General features: G+C 43.0%; 2 protein-coding genes across 5 annotated transcripts in view; both read left to right on the top strand.

Annotated features, from left to right (window-relative positions):
• Positions 1 to 5,680, top strand: part of LOC121736273 (LIM domain only protein 7) — a 174,359-nt gene extending 168,679 nt beyond the window's left edge. For 3 of the 4 annotated variants that reach the window (XM_042127365.1, XM_042127366.1, XM_042127364.1), the window contains 4 exons: positions 394 to 495; positions 1,356 to 1,441; positions 2,903 to 3,072; positions 3,979 to 5,680. In XM_042127365.1, the coding sequence (XP_041983299.1) occupies positions 394 to 495; positions 1,356 to 1,441; positions 2,903 to 3,072; positions 3,979 to 4,166 (546 nt within the window). In that variant the 3' untranslated portion in view covers positions 4,167 to 5,680. The remainder of the gene's footprint in view (positions 1 to 393; positions 496 to 1,355; positions 1,442 to 2,902; positions 3,073 to 3,978) is intronic. The other variant, XM_042127363.1, reaches the window with a different exon arrangement.
• Positions 5,681 to 10,512: 4,832 nt separating this feature from the next.
• LOC121736277 (transient receptor potential channel pyrexia) lies at positions 10,513 to 13,817 on the top strand. The gene has a single exon (XM_042127369.1). It carries the CDS (start codon positions 10,554 to 10,556, stop codon positions 13,389 to 13,391), a length of 2,838 nt encoding a protein of 945 aa, XP_041983303.1. The 5' UTR covers positions 10,513 to 10,553; the 3' UTR covers positions 13,392 to 13,817.
• Positions 13,818 to 14,745: the final 928 nt, after the last annotated feature.

Consider the following 14,745-nt stretch of genomic DNA (forward strand, 5'->3'; position numbering starts at 1 on the left):
TGCATTGTCCTTCAAACCTTCAAAGTTTTACGCTGTCAAGGACGGAAGGAAGGAGGAGTACGGTAACTAACAATGTTAGTTACCGTACTCCTCCGAAACGGCTTTACTGATTTTTACTAAATTTTATATGCATATTCAGTAGGTCTGAGAATCGGCTACTGGCTACTTTTTATATATTGATAAGTGCATTTGTTAAATAAATAGTAGTAAATTATTACAACTCGAAACTGTTTGTGCATGATCACGCGCGCGTCGAGCAACGTCCATCGCTGTGATAGCGATGGACGTTGCCATGGTGGTATTTTATCACTTCAATATAATAATATGTTCGAAATACTTTATATGGCAAAACAACGTTTGCCGGGACAGCTAGTAAAAATATAATATTTTCAGGCGTTGTCCGCGGCGCCGTCGTCACGGCTCATATCGGGCGCGGAGTGGCTGCAACGCGCGCCGCACCGCCCACAGAACTACAACCAACATTGGCTCATACAGGTGTGTACTTGCCACACATTATCCAAGTGACGTGTTGTGTATATCAATATCAGAGTAGACAGTATCACGTATCTATACGTGGGAGAGACATGCTTCGGCACGAATGGGCCGGCTCGACCGGATAAATACCACGTTCTCACAGAAAACCGGCGTGAAACAGCGCTTGCGCTGTGTTTCGCCGAGTGAGTGAGTTTACCGGAGGCCCAATCCCCTAACCCCTACCCTATTCCCTTCCCTACCCTCAACTATTCCCTTCCCTTCCCTTCCCTACCCTCCCCTATTACCCTATTCCCTCTTAAAAGGTCGGCAACGCACTTGCAGCTCTTCTGATGCTGCGAGTGTCCATGGGCGATGGAAGTTGCTTTCCATCAGGTGACCCGTTTGCTCGTTTGCCCCCTTATTTTATAAAAAAAAAAGACAGAATACTCTGACACTAATGATTATTATTATTTAAGGTTGTTTGTATATTATTATTGGTCTTGTATTTTCTTTAATTATATATTTATTAGACACATCATGGTTGACTAATAATAATTAAAGTGTTCTAATATCTATGCTACGAAAGTATTAATTACACAATATTGTTGTTCATTTATCTACTACTTGGATAAAGCCGTCTGCTAAATAAATCTTATTATAATTATAATTTCAGACTTAATACCATGTAATAATATTCATAAGCAGGTTGAGTATTTCTATTAACTGATTTGCGTTTAAACTGATTAAGAAAATCTAAAATTAAACCCACAAAAAAATATCGCACTCTCTTTTTTAGACCAAATTATAATTAACATTAAACTTGCAAACAGTGCCATCTATTATCATTTTCTTGTACTAAATACATTTCATCAATGTTTCAGGAGGCGGAACAGCGTCGTATACAGGAGCAACGTAACAAGATGAGGGTCAACAGAAACTCATACCACGACGCACAACAATATAACAGGTACTAAGCATGATAGACTTAAACACAGATATAAGACAGTAGTCTAATATATTCTAGTAAAAGTATCTAAACAATGCATAAGGGCCCTAACGCATAATTCAACCGCAACGCGACGAGGCGAGGCGCGGCGCAGCATAAATTTGTATGGATTTGACAGATTTCAATTGCGTAAGACATCTTGCGTATCTGTCAAATCCATATAAATTTAGAAATGCATCTAGGCGTCGCGTTGCGGCCTGAGCAACCCTTAGGGCCTTGTTATACCTCTGTCTCGCCACTCTACTTGGCAGTTGTAATAAAGGCCTAAGATATACGTGGGAGAGCCATGCTTCGGCACGAACGGGCCGGCTCGACCGGAGAAATACCACGTTCTCACAGAAAACCGGCGTGAAACAGCGCTTGCGCTGTGTTTCGCCGAGTGAGTGAGTTTACCGGAGGCCTAATCCCCTACCCTATTCCCTTTCCTACCCTCCCCTATTCCCTTCCCTTCCCTACCCTCCCCTATTACCCTATTCCCTCTTAAAAGGCCGGCAACGCACATGCAGCTCTTCCGATGCTGCGAGTGTCCATGGGCGACGAAAGTTGCTTTCCATCAGGTGACCCGTTTGCTCGTTTGCCCCCTTAATTCATAAAAAAAAAAGATATACAGTGCTCCAAAAGTGATAATGCGCATAGAAATTTTCGTCATTGTTCGGCAACGGTCGTATTTACCGAGCGTTGGAAGACGATGCCACAAAACATTTTATAGCGCATGTTCAAATCATGTCATGACATGGCAACGCCAACTGTTTACGACTTGACCGTAAACTAAATATAAGCAACTTATTGGTGGCATTGCCATGGCATGACATCATGTGGACATGCACAATAAAAGGTTTTGTGGCGCATGCGCCAAAAATAGAGACAATTGACGGACCCGCGACAGTCACCGAGTACCGAGTACCGACTCTATTATGATATTTTCTTCTATTAGAACAAGGTGCAAAATGCAAAAGCATTGTTTGGGGCTCTTACGTTTCATAGATTCGGGTGTTTCCATGATTACGACAATTAGCGAAGATTTTCATGCGCATTATTAATTTGGGAGTACTGTACATTAATTATTGACACATGTACATAGATTGTTTGATTTGCTCCTTGTCTGTTTATTATTTGTTGTCACCGGTGCTAGGTCTCAGTGTTAATTTTTAACCAACTTAGAAATAAAACATTTTCATTTCATTGCAAAAAATCGCTTAATAAACAAGTATAATACATTGTTAACCGTATCTATTGTATAAATATTTTCATCAGGGGTTTGATTATAACAGACTAGTTGCCCAAAACTTGGCTAACCAGCAATTCGTTCATTTTCTGTACTTATAAAACTGTAGATAGGTATGTATATGAAAATATACTTTCAAGATTAATATTTTTCTAAACAATTGTTTTTAGTTCTAATCAAAAACATTTATTGTTCAGTACCCCCGATCGTCGCACGGCGCGCATGGAGCCCCCGCGACCGGAGCTCCCTCGCATGGAGCCGAGGGCGGATCTCCCAAGGGCGGAGCCCCCGAGAGTGGAGCCCCGGGACGACAAGCTGCTCAGCGTCAGCGGCAAGAGGAAGTGCAGCCACTGTGGCGAGGAGCTTGGTAAGAATCGTCTGGTTATAAGCAAATTATTATAATTTATCTCCTATAGATGGTAGCTGTGAAGCATTAGTGTCCTAACCCGCAATTTTTTTTGTTGTTAAATTTTGAATGCAGTCTTGTTATAAATCATCTACAGAACATAACTGCATTCATAACTCAATACGTAATTTTTGTGGGTTAGTACACGAATGCTTAAAAGCGTCCAGACTAGAACAGGGACGGCGACCCTTTCGTATCAACGTGCCCTTTACTGAAGAAGTCATAAACGTGCCATTCAATTTTTTTTTTGTAATTCGGTGGGTAGGTACTTCAAAATTTTCTCAATTTACAGCTCACCATGCAGAGGTGGATCTATAACCTTTATTGTTGGTAAAATAATATCGATACTAGTTTTGTGAAATTGTGACCAGTAGCGTGCTCCAAATTTTATGTCACGTGCCACGCGTGCCGTTGGTTCGCTATCCTATGTCCTTTACCGGGAGTATCTCCATGCCAAATTTCAGAAAAATCGTCTCAGCGGTTTGGGCTAGAAGAGGTAACAGTCTGACACACTTTCGTATTCACAAAATTAGTATGGATGGATATTAAACAGGATGCTAAAGATCTATAGATATACGACGTGACCTTTTAGTAGTTGTTTTCTCGCGGCAGAACGATTTACCTATAGTAGTACTATCGAATCATGAATGTTATTGTTTGAAAATAAAAAATACTTTGTATAACGTACTATGGCAACTTTATGCCGACAGGCGCGAGCGGCTATGACCCGACCGAATTTATTTATGATTTGAATAAACTTCACAAATCTATTGTACTACTGAGAAAAAATTTACTGCGGGAAAACAACCATTAAAATTTCACGCAGTAAATGTGTGGATAATAGTAATTCTTTATTTAACATTCCAGGTCGCGGCGCCGCCATGATAATCGAATCTCTATCCCTGTGCTACCACGTGTGGTGTTTCCGGTGCGCGGTGTGCGGCGCCGCGCTCGGCGACGGCCGCGCGGGCGCCGACGTCCGCGTCCGACGTAACAGACTGCACTGCCATCACTGTTATTCCGCTGACGACGGCAGCAAATACTCTGCTGTATAATGACGTAGTCTGGTAGAAACTTTGATGGGCAAACGTAGCCTTGTAAAAACGTACAGCTGGGACGGGTCCCGTGTATATTTTAAAGCATATCAATATTTTGAGGGACAATATGAAAACTTTGAGGGGCGGGGGCTATCGAAGTGGGAGGCGCCGACGTCCGCGTCTGACGGAACAGACGTCACGCCATCATTGTTATTCCGCTGACGATGACAGTAAATACTCTGCTGTGTAGTGGCGTAGCTACTTCTCTGTTTTATGCAGTGGCGTAGCTAGTATCAAAAATTTAAGAGGCTCCGTTGAAGGGACCTTTAAAAGTGTGCAGTTACATGATAGCTCTAAGTATTCCACTGAGTTAAGCCCCCAAATTTTTTGAAGCCCCAAACTATGTGAAGATTTAACACACGTCCTAATATTCAACTTATGACAGCAAATACTGGGCTATTATAAATATCTTGATCTGTACAAAAAGTTAAAACTTAATGGTGAAAAGTGATTGCCAAAAAAAGCGAGATTGTTGCATATTTTTATTATTGCATATGCACTTAAAACAGCATTCGACTGAACCAAAATTATGACAATTAATTTTAAAAAATACCTAATAAATCGACCCCAAAAAAGGTGGTAATGTATTCATAAGTGTTTTTATACGATTGTTTATTGTACACCAAATATTCAAGAGTGGATCACAGACAACAATTTAGATAAGGAATCACTTCTAAACACAATTTTAAATATGTTTTAAAAAATTATATTTAGTGACCTTTTCAAAGAAATATCTACTTTCTTAATTGTCCATTGTGACTAAACCCGAGTGACATTGCGAATGTTGTGTTCTCTCTTTTTAAGGACCCATCAAATATCTTTATAAGACAAGCAACCTATTTTGATGACTCCATTAATCATCATCAACCCGCACGAAAACGTCTGTGGCCTCAGCCAGTCTGAGGCCAACATTGCACGCTTTTGTTTATCATCCTAGGGTCAGTCACACCAAAATCGACGCGATGCTAAATTTTTTAAATCAAAATTGAACTTAAGTATTGCCAGCTGTATCCTGCGTATACTGAAACGTGTATTATTGACTAGTGAATAGAAGTCAATTTTGATTGCTCAAAAATGCGCGCCGCGTCGTTTTGCGTTATGATCTGACTTATACGTGTAGCTCCTATTCTTATTTACTAACTCTGACTATATTAAGTATCACCGTCGTTTTTCGTTAGAATACTTCGAACTAACCGTTGTGCCATCCGTCTAAACCCCTTCACCGTTAGATCTTTTGTATAATTTTGTAAATATTCGATAATTTATGTGTTAGTTGGTTAGCTTTAATTAGTACACTAGATTAGAAAATGTATCCCAAAAATGTTTATTTTAATGTAATATATTGTGTTTTCTACATCACACTAACGATTGTTATGTGAATCTAATATTATGCGGGAACAGTTTTTGTGTAATTATGTTAAAATTGTACATTGTACGTATACTACTTGTATATTAATTAAATTTTATGAAACATATTGATATTTTATTGTCACTGGACATTTCTTTACACTGGATTTTTCCTAAGCTACTTGTGTATATTTTACAATCCCACCAAAAACATTTTCATGTAAAAATGTTGCCAAGATGAGAACATATTAATATTATAGTTTGTCGTGTCAAAAAGTAGTGAGATCTCATGTAGAGCTAAGTTACTAACCTTACATTCTCAGCCCTAAATCTAAAAACCTTAATTTTACTCTAAAATACTTGATAATAATATAATGTGTCAGCCGCACGAGGAGAATCTAAAAACTCTACACATTAGTCAAAATCGGTGGCCTGGCCTTACGGTATATTAAGGCCTGACGAATAACAAAATGGCCAAGCCACCGATTTTGACTTTTTTTTTAGCCTTTTTTGCTCTACATCAATAATGGCAACAGGTAGGTACTTGAATTTTTCTCGAAGTCCTTAGTTATATGTCTACTTTAATATTTAATAATAATATTAAAATAAAATAAAAAATTAAGGGGCCCCCATACAAAAAACACAAATTTTTACCTAATTTTGCTCTATCATGGTACGGATATAGGTAAAGTTGGGTTTGATAATTTTTTTGTTGTTTCGATACTAATAATAAGTCACATACCAAATTTCAGCTTTCTAAGACTTCATGAAGTACCCTAACAGTTTTGATGATCGGTGAGTCAGTGACCAAATTGTGGGTTTTTGGACACCTATAAAATCTAAAGTATAATAGCTACGATATTCAAACTTTACGCATTTAATAACTATACCCATGTCATTATATCTTAAAAATTTCAACTATCTGGCATTATTCAAACCAAAGTTACGAGGGTTCAAAAATACGACGAAACGTTTCGAGAAAAGGTAGGTAGTGCCCTTGCGCGCTTCGCTTGGCTCATCTTGGCGGGAGCACTCCCGTGCCCCCAGATAAGGGTCACAGCACACATATCGACTCGGAAAGGGATCGTCACCGTATCGCCTCGAGCCTCGCCGTCAACCAGGCGTCAACCTAACTTATGCACGTAACCAAGGTGTATCAGTAGCGCTTGTACTCAACTCGGCTACGGCTAGGCGACGCCTCGCTTACGGCTCGGGGAAGGGAAAAGGGGCAAGAGTGGACGAAGAAACGTAAGCTTGAGTACGGGGACGACGAACCGTAAGCGGGTGGACGACGAGCCGTAAGCGCGGGGACTGCTAGTTGACCACGCGTCGCATCCCGGTTCGGAGCCTGTTCCGAGGCGAGGCGATTACGTTACGGTTCCGCTTAGTGTGCGTTGCAGTAGGGAGTTTCATACAAACAATATTGAACGGCTCGAGGCGATACGGTGCCGATCCCTTTCCGAGTTGATATGTGTGATGTGACCTTAAAGATACTAGGAGAGGTTAAAATATTAAATTTTTTGTCACAATTGTTTGTAACAAAAATTAAGAATTACAACAAAATGTGCTAAGTAATAAATTTAAATTGAATGGTAGGTAGTGTAATTGGTGTTAAGGCATTAGCCTTAACACCAAAAAGGAAATCACTCAGGCGTAGCTCTGTAGCGTAGGTACCCTACAGTGCCTGGTATTTTTAAATGTGGCTCAGCTTACTACAGACCGTACTCAGAGACATTTAATATGATTAAGCAGTAAGCTGCAATTTAATGAAGAGTTTGACAGATAATGTATGGGTCTTATGTCAAAATTTTGAACTAATTACATTTAAGCTACGAATACTAGAAACTAAGGAATCGTAACTCCCATACTATTACCGTTTTAAATTTGGTTCCTTTTGATCTGTCATGTAACGTCAGCCTAGTACCGCTCAAGGTCACCTAAATATTGCAAATTTTTTGAAATGTGTACCTAAGGTACACTTTTTTGACAAGTATTGTGGAGCATGTTTTTTGACGGGTTACTTTTCCTTAGTTTTTATTATTCGTAGCATTTAAGTGGTTAATGTTCCACTCGGTGTGCGGTGTCACACCCACGGCCGTAGCTAGGGGGGGGCATCGTGGGGCAATGCTCTACCTTAAAATCATAATGCCCTACCTTAAAAATACCAAAAACCCAAGAAAATCAATCAATTATGATTTTTTTTTACTTCCGCCCTACCTGTAACCAATGCTGCCCTACCTCAAATCTGATTTTAGCTACAGCCCTGGTCACACCGAAATGGCAGCGCAGCGGCGAGCATTTTCAGTGTCATTTCAGACATTCAGCAGTGTATGTGTAATGTTTGTGAAGCAAAATATACATAACAATTGAAACCACTTACCATCTACGCCACTACTTACCTATAATATATTGTAATACATTTCAACAGTTTCAACATGACAATTTTATAAGTACTATTTATTATAATTATATTATGCTATTAATATTATACCTACGTACAGTAACCGACTTTTCAGAAGTCAGCTAACAAAACCTCACCTAACAGGAAAAACGAATCGGACTAATTCGGATTTAACGAACTGCATAATGCAATAATCTGTAGTTCCCACGGCCTTGAAAATCCATTCATTTATTTTGCTATTAACATAACCATTATGGCAATGTGATAAGGTTCATTTTCCCAGAAATTCAAGCTTGAAAAACTTTGGGCAATCTACATTTTGTACAATGATGGCATATGAGGTGTGACGGTGACGTCATCTAATTCGATACAGTACTATCGTCAATATATCCGGTGTACCAATTTTGGGCTTTATTCCCATGGACATAAGAGCGAATGTAGTACATTAGTTTTGTACAACCGAACAATGGGATTAGATTAAGTGAAATGGAACGTGAATTCGCGAAATCTATTTTGGCAGTGGACAAATAAGCTAAATCACCTAATGGTAAGTAACAACTAACACCGGAAACACGTCATTGACAAATTGAACAAAATTCTTCGTCGCGGAATGTCGTCTAAATAAAACTACTAAGTACTACATGATAAAAATACTGTGTATACAGACGTGATTATTAGTCTTTGTCTTTTTCTGATACCTTAGAAAAGTCGCTTGACAAACAAGGACCGAGCAATATAAAACATCGGAATAGACAGCGTGGATCTTTTTATTAGTACGGGGGTTTAAAAACGCCAAAGACCGAACCCTAGTTACAGCACATATTACAAATCAGGATTACAATGTTGCCACTTAAGCCAATTTTTAGCTAGATCTAGCCACATTTACAGAATAGTTAGCTACATTTTACTTAATAGCAAAATTTTTCAGCCATACTTTATAGAGCTACTTTCAACACTGTCACAAAACAATTTCAATTTGTTATGTACCTAAAACGTACTTATAGTCTAAGCGATAAGTTGAGAATGGCGAAATATAGAGATAAGGGTCATAAAAATACGTGCGATAGCTCATTAGATTCGGGAAGACGTCTAGAAAAATGTATCGGAAGCGTGTATTAGCACACAATAAATTGCAAAAGTTATAAGCAAATTAGGTTGCAAAAAAAAGGTACTTAGGTATTATGTTTTTTGTTAAAAATTTCGAAACTATTAACATTTAAGAAATTAAAAAAAAAAAAGATTCTTAAAGAAGAGGAAATTTCCATTAAAAAATCTCAACTCCCGGAATTCTATCTCTATTATTTATAATTTTAATGTAACGCTGAAAGTAAGCCTCCGCGAGGCATTTTTAGGTAGCGCGCGTGGCTTCAAAACCGAGCACGTCACACTGATTATTTTTTTAAAGGTAATAAATATTAATTTTAAAATTTAAAAAACTTATGGTGTATTCCGAACATTTCAAAGAACTTCCGAAGAAAAATTTTTTTTGAAAAGGTGCAATAAGAAATCGAAGAAGATGTTTAACATTGTGTAACGATATTTCCTTCATAGCGGCCAGTTTGCATTATTCCAATCCAGTAAACCAATCCAGCGCGATTAGTTTAGACTTTAGTAATTTAAACGGCCATTGAAATAAATTGCATTCTAGTGAATTCCAGTAACAGTCACACTTGATATTTCAGTAATAAAATCCTATGTAAACCCGCTATCTAATCTATTTTTTTCACGAATGAATATTTGCTTGTGCAACGACCTATAGTCAAGGAAACGTTTGAGTTTTGACATTGATTTATCTAGATTTGTATGATTAATTACCTAGACTATCCTCTATAATCTCAATTATAAATATCTGCAACAATGAGTGCAATTATGTTTATGTTTTGAACAAAGCTGTGATGTCACAACTGGCAGATCCAACAAAAACACTTGATCCCTCCTCGCGCCGACCACGGCCGGCCATTGTTAATACCAGTTGATTGCTGTTGAGGAGACTGCGCAATGAATCACGTGCGGTGCGCTCGCGGTCGCTGCGTTTTTAGTTCGGTCTTGGAAGATGGTTCAACAGGTTGTATAAATTAACTACAGTAGCTTAAATATTAAAAACTGTAATCTTAGATATTATATTCAGTATATTATAATAAAAATGAATCCATTATTCGCGTGGTCACGACATCACGCGTAAACGGCCCGACCGATTTTGCTGAAATTTGGCATAGAGATACCTTGAGTCCCGAAGCCGAACAAAGGATACATTTTGTCTCGGAAAAATGTACGGTTACTGCACAATATACTTTTATGATTTGCGCCTAAACTATTCAATCTATTTTGATGAAATTTGATATGGGGATACTTTGACTCTCAGGAATTAATCATCGTTAAGACAGGACAACGTCTGCCGGGTCAGCTAGTTGTAGATATTACCATATCAAAACGTGACGTATAAATATTTTATCGTATTCCTATCGTAGGTCCAACTAGTTACGTCGAAAAACCGGCGACACTGTGTAAAGTGTAAACGGTCTCCAATTTTAAAGGTGCGCGATTCATGTACATGAACGCAATTGGCGGACAATGGCAGTCCGTGTCCGGCCGGCCGCATGCCCGCACCGCGCAGTCTGCTCCCCAAGCGGTGGGCCCGCGCCCCCCGCGAGCGCGACATGGGGGCGCGGCCCCCGGGCCCGCCGCCCGCTGACGCGGAGTCCCTGGAGCGCGCCTACCCCTCCACTGGGCACCTGGAGTACGTGCTGGCCGGCTCCTCGCCGCCCGCCGAGAGCGCCCCCAACATGTACGACAGCTTCGAGGAGCCGCCGCTCGACCTCACCACGCACATCTGCGCCGACTCGCTGCGTCAGAGTGCCTACGAGCAGATGCGGGCCGTGGGCGGCCGCCTGCGCCTGCTGGACGAGCTGGAGTCCGGCGTCATCACGGCCGAAGCGCTGCCCGGTGCCGCGGCCGCCGCCACCGACGCCGAGCGCAACGTGTGCCTGTTCTGGGCCGCCTTCCTCGAGCTGGCCGCGTTCCTGCCACCGCTGGTGGAGGCGGGCGCGGACCCACTGCACCACGACGCGCTGGGGCTGTCCCCGCTGCACGCCGCGGCCTTCAGCGGCTCGCTCGAATGTGCCGCCTACCTGCTGGCCGCCGGCGTCGACCCCGACTACACGCCGCGCTGCTTCGCGCCGCTCCATTGCGCCGCGTTCGGGAACTCCGTGCAAGTGGCCAATCTGCTGATCAGCCGCGGTGCGTCCGTCCACGCGGTCGTGAAGTACGTGAACTGCGAGGGCGGGCTGCTGCACTGCGCCGTGCGCGCCGACGCCGTCGAGTGTCTCGAGCTGTTTATCGCGCACGGCGTCGGCGTCGACCGGATCGAGCCCGGCGGCACCAACGCGATTCACCTCGCGGCCGACCTGGGCATGATCCGATGCCTCAAGATCCTGCTGGAGACTCCCGGGGCGGACCCCAACGTCCGGACGAGGGTCGGCGACCGGGAGTCGACCGCGCTCCACCTGGCCGCTGACGGGGGCTTCGCGGAGTGCGTCGACCTGCTCCTGGCACGGGGCGCCGACGCCGGCCTGAAGAACCACCGCGGTTTCACGGCGCTGCACCTCGCCGCACGGTCGGCCAGCCTCGAGTGCGTCGAGTCGCTGCTACGGAAGGGCAACGCCGAGCCCAACGCGATGGACTTCGACAAGCGGACGCCGCTGCACGCCGCGGTCGGCAAGTCGGATAGCGCGTGCGACATCATCGAGACGCTGATCAGCTGGGGCGCGAACGTGAACCAGAAGGACGAGTACGGCTTTACGCCGCTGCACCTCGCCGCGCTGGACGGTCTGTCCGCCTGCGTCGAGACGCTCATCTACCACGGCGCCGACGTCACGACGCGCTCTAAGAAGGGCAACTCGGCGCTCAACGTGATCGCCCGCAAGACGCCCGCGTCGCTCGCGATGATCACGCGGAAGCTCGACTGCGCGATCACGCTGCACCACTCGCAGACGAGCAGCAGGGAGGTGGAGCTTGAGCTGGACTTTCGGAGCATCCTGCAGCACTGCTACCCACGCGAGATCAGCTACCTCAACACGTTCGTGGACGAGGGGCAGAAGGAGGTCCTGCTGCACCCGCTGTGCTCGGCCTTCCTCTACATCAAGTGGGAGAAGATCCGCAAGTACTACGTGGCGCGGCTCTTCCTGAGCTTCATATTCGTGCTCTGCCTCACGCTGTACGTGCTGACGGCACTGGCGCACAACTGCTATAACGGCAGCAAGGACATGGAGGAGACCATCCAGGAGCAGGAGCTGTGCCAGAAGCAGTCCATCCTCGGCGACCTGCTGCGGAAGAACCCGTTTGTCATCGAGATGCAGTGGGTCGTGCTCGCCGCGATCACGATATTCGAGATATTCCGCAAGGTGTACGGCATCGCCGGCTACTCCACGGTGAGGCAGTATCTGATGCAGTCGGAGAACATCATAGAGTGGTTCGTCATTGTGAGCGTGTTCCTGATCTCATATATCTACACCAACATCACCTACACGTGGCAGAACCACGTGGGCGCGTTCGCGGTGCTCGCCGGCTGGACTAACCTGATGATGATGATCGGCCAGCTGCCGGTGTTCGGCACGTACGTGGCGATGTATCAGAAGGTCCAGAAGGAGTTCGCGAAGCTGCTGATGGCGTACTCGTGCATCCTCATCGGGTTCACGATCAGCTTCTGCGTGATATTCCCCGACTCGTCCTCGTTCGCGAACCCATTCATGGGTTTCATCACGGTGCTGACGATGATGATCGGCGAGCTCAATTTAGATCTTCTCCTAAACGAGCCGGATGGGAACGATCCGCCCGTGCTCCTAGAATTCTCGGCGCAAATAACCTACGTTCTATTCCTGATGTTCGTCACCGTAGTTCTGATGAATCTGCTCGTCGGCATCGCCGTCCACGACATTCAGGGGTTGAGGAAAACCGCCGGACTGTCGAAGCTCGTGCGGCAGACCAAATTAATTTCGTACATGGAATTAGCCCTATTTAACGGCTACCTGCCGAAGTGTCTGCTGAAAATCTTGCACTCCTCGGCTCTGGTATCTCCGCAGGCGTACCGCGTGGTTCTCAGCGTGAAACCTTTAAACCCTAGTGAGAAACGGCTTCCTCGCGACATAATGATGGCCGCATACGATATCGCGAAGATGCGGAAACAGTACGGCCACACGATATCCTCCAACGGCTCGACGACGGGCGCGTACTTGTGCTTCAAGAAATACGAGAACAACAACGACTCGAGCTACAGAGAATACGGGTACTCGTCGGGGCTGGGCAGCCTGCAGGCGCGCCTGGACGAGACCTCGGAGAGCGTGCGCCAGCTAACCCAGGAGGTGAGAGAGCTGAAGAAGCTTATCAGCGCGCAGCAGCTCGTCATACAGCAGGCCCTGGCCGGCGCGATGGACGCCTGATCACATAATAGCCCAATTATATTTCAATGCCAGGCGCGAGTCAACAGACTAGCGTTCAGTTGTTTTTACTCTGACGAGACCTTATGCGGAGGACGTAAGGGTCATTTTCGTGGAAACGTGGGGTAAAATAACTCTGCACGGAATAATTCCCGTTCGTCGAGGATTCCAAGACCGCGCGGATTGGTCAGAGCCGGGAGCGCCAAGATATCGGTGGTTTGATTTTTAAAGTAAGGAAAGGCTGTGACGTACAATTCATAAAAGTAATCATATACCCAATAAGTACAAGAAAAAAAAACCATAATAAAATATCTAGCTGTAAAATTTTGATGAACAGACCTATAATATAATGTCTTTATTGCCCCTCGCGTCATCAAAATTAGGAGCAATTTATAAAAGTATCAAATCCAAGTCGAAGTGAAGGGGTGATAAGTAATACGTATGTAACAAACTTAAGTTTCGGATAGACTGTGATTGTTAAAATATTGTTGTGATATATTTTCTCTATACTTATTTATGTTTAATATGGTTTTAAATTTTATCCTTATTAAGTTCGGTCTCCGAACGGGGAGAAACTCTTATACAGGCCTAATTCTTGTTTCTATCACTGACAAAAACTTTGCTATGAATATGATAACGTTTTTGTACGGGTGAAAAAGACAAAAGTTTTTGGCTGTTATCAAAATTTTTCTCTCTGTGCCGGATTTTAGTAGGCTGGTAGTTATAGTAGAAGTAATATAAAAATTATATTTTGTAAATTATTTATATGATAATAAAAAGTTTGCTGTAAATATTTTTTATTGTAAGATAATTGCTGATGTATGAAGATTGCTAAGTATGAAGGTGCTTGGTTTATAGGCAGCTGGTGGAGCTACGTTATTTGGTCGGATTATTGCTTGGCGGTATCAGTCGTGATCTGTAGTTAAGGGGGCGACTAACCCAAAATTGAGGATTCTATAATTCATTTTTATACTTGAAAATAAGCATTGAATCATTGAGGATTCTATAATTCATTTTTATACTTGAAAATAAGCCCTGAATCATTTTCTAAAATTAGATACTACATTATATTTTCAAAAATTCGATCTGAGCAAAAACACGATATCTTAACATTTTCTCGATAGAAAAAAAATTACAAAAATGCATCTAACTTTCACGAATTTTTCATTTATTGCCATAACCGTTCATTGAACTAAGTTAATATTTTAACATATTGTTAATAATAAAATTCTATCATTGAAAAACCGACCTAGCGGATTTTTTAAATGGCAATGTTTATCGAGTTACTGAGAAAAGACTAATTTGGCGATGAATCCGCGTCGTCCTTTTTCACCTGGCATATGAAAGATAGGCGTGA

Source organism: Aricia agestis, chromosome 18 (assembly GCF_905147365.1).
Source record: "Aricia agestis chromosome 18, ilAriAges1.1, whole genome shotgun sequence".
In the NCBI taxonomy this organism is placed as follows: domain Eukaryota; kingdom Metazoa; phylum Arthropoda; class Insecta; order Lepidoptera; family Lycaenidae; genus Aricia; species Aricia agestis.